Here is a 2,554-nt window from a genome sequence, read left to right as displayed (position 1 = left end):
TACATAATAATAATAATCATAATGTGACATGATATCTTGAACTAAATTCCACTTATCAGACTCGATCCAATCCGCATCTTTAATCTATCTTATACAAAAGACCATTCTAAATTATTGTAGGAGTTACTTCATGTAACCTAATTTGAATTCGAAGTGGCTGTCTCAATTAGGAGTAATAAATCATTCAAGCAATGCCTCATTTTAGTTTAGTAATAGATTTTGAATATAATTTAGAGTGCATTTAGTAACGTTTTTATTTCTTTATTTCTTTATTCTCGAGAATAGAAATCCGTTTGTGTCGGTTTTTATTCTCAAGAGTAGATTTGGAGCAAATACAAAAAGAAAATAAATAAAAAGAAGTCTCTTTATTCCTAAGAACAAATCAAAAAACAAGCATTTTCTCTTTTCTTTTCTTTCTTTTTCTCTTCTTCCTCTTCTACTCCTAGCCTATTGCCGGCCTTGGCGATGGCCGGCGATAAGCCAGACAAGACCCGGCGACCTCACGGGAGCCTCGTTTTGCCCCTGACGAGGTCCCCTTGAGCCTCGCCTAGCCACCACGAGGTTGACGTCGCCCAGCCGAGCGATGCCAACCTCGCGGTGGCTAGGCGAGGATCGAGAGCATCTCGCCGACGACTAGCTAGAGGAAAAAGAAAAAGGACAAAAAGTTAAAAGAAAAAAAAGAAAAATGTTTAAAATTATTAATAAATTAAAAGAAATTCTAAGTTGCAAAAAAATTTGGGGTTGTACCAAATATGTTTATGTTCCGAGAATAAAAATTTTGTGCAATTACAAAATATCTTCAAATGTTTAGAAATTCGTTCAGGGAATAAAAATAGAAAAAATTATTTCTGAATAAAAATTATTCTTGAGAATAAAAATATTATCGTACGCACCATTATTGTTCGTTGAGACGTGACCTTTGAGATTCTAGATCGTTTGCTCTGAGAGTATATCTCATTTGGTCATCTTGTCACGACATTGAAACATCTCCACATGTCGATTGCATCCAGGTACGTTGATCCTCTGTCTGGCCAGGTGCTTGCTGTACTAGCGCGATTCACCAAAGAAACATCTAAGCCTTTTGTTGCTGTGATCACAGAGAGACCTGAAAGAGGCTAAAGTCGTGGTGAGGCGAGAGTGTGGGATTTTGATGGCTATGTCTCTGATGGAGTTGGTGCTGCTGCTAACGAGCACTGTGCACTGTTGCTGGGTGAGAAGTTGGGGAAGGGGTGATGTGGCGGAGAAGAAGCGGAGCATGATGATAATGGAAGTGCAAGAGGCATCGATGGCCAACGCGGCTAAGATGGCGGAGGTCAAAGCCAAAGATTTGGATGAGAGGATGCGGCGAAAGTGTGGGCAGTGGGTGAAGACTGATTTTGAAGGCTCAGCTTCCATTGAACTAAAATAGTTGCTTGCTCGGCTTGCCATATGAGAATTTCCTTGTGGTGGGCCACTACTTGGGCGGCCATCTTCTGCAGGATAGAGAATTTTTATGGATGAACCCTATCAATTTAAATATTGATGGCCATGTTGCCAGTTCTTTGAAGAATTGGGTTCACCTTAGTAGTTAATACCACAAGCAATAAAGTAATTGCTCACTGTTTGGGGGTAAAAAAACCAAATAACCCATAGCGATAAGGTGTGCGCTTGATAACATACATTAAACTTATACATAAATATGGCTAATGTCATACCTTAATAGTCTTAAAACATGAGTAAACACCATAATATATGCATTTCACACACAATAACAAGTGCAAACAAAGATCACATCATGGATGTCCTTGTTCCATAATAATAGCAGAAATCATTTCCAAATCTTCACGGGACGATAGAGGCGAGGGCAATAGCTGGATTCAACCATTTCAACATACAAGGGAAGCTGTAGGATTGCGAACAATACGATAGGGCCGGCAGCCAACAAAGTAATGGGGATGTAAATCCACTTCCATCGTTCGCTTAGGATGATCATAAGAGCAGAGCCAAAAGCCACGAGCATGAAGGCCAAAGAGAGAAAGAGAAAGGTGAGGCCTAATATCATTTTTCTTGGTAGTGAGCGGAGGAAATCTTTTGGGGCATAGCGCGTAGTTAGGATAGCCAAGAACATCAAGGTGGCAGTGATAGAGGAGAAGAGAGCTAGAGCGTCCGCAATCACGAATACCATGAATGAGGTCTTCTTCAAAAAGATCGGGAGCCCTGTATTGTTGTCGTTGCCTCCGGGAACAGTAAAAGCTGCAGCAAAAGCTACTGCAGTGATGAGAATCGCTACAAAGCTACAAGATGATGATGTATCCTTCATCCATTGTCCTGCCTCTTGGAGCAAACCTTTGCGCTGTTCTACAAAGACTTCCCAATATGTTTTCCCTCTCCTTTCGTTTTGTTTTCTCAAATTTCAGACTTTCAGAAGAAGGATCGTTCTCATCTTCCTTCACCTTCATTTATCAACACAAATGTAAATTAAAGAGCACAAAAGGGTGGCAAAACAAATAAGGTGAACCGACCTTGAATTTTAGACTTTCAATTTTAGGAGAGCTCCTATTTTCCAGTACCTTCA

General features: G+C 40.3%; 1 protein-coding gene across 1 annotated transcript; it reads left to right on the top strand.

The window, feature by feature from the left end:
• The first annotated feature begins 993 nt into the window (after positions 1 to 993).
• On the top strand, positions 994 to 1,408 carry LOC139883715 (uncharacterized). Its single transcript, XM_071867853.1, is given in 2 exon segments — positions 994 to 1,074; positions 1,076 to 1,408. Coding segments are annotated over 2 exon segments (414 nt in total).
• Positions 1,409 to 2,554: the final 1,146 nt, after the last annotated feature.

The sequence above is a fragment of the Rutidosis leptorrhynchoides genome, unplaced genomic scaffold (genome assembly GCF_046630445.1).
Source record: "Rutidosis leptorrhynchoides isolate AG116_Rl617_1_P2 unplaced genomic scaffold, CSIRO_AGI_Rlap_v1 contig44, whole genome shotgun sequence".
NCBI classification, from domain to species: Eukaryota; Viridiplantae; Streptophyta; class Magnoliopsida; order Asterales; family Asteraceae; genus Rutidosis; species Rutidosis leptorrhynchoides.
This window is presented reverse-complemented; position numbering and strand designations above follow the sequence as displayed.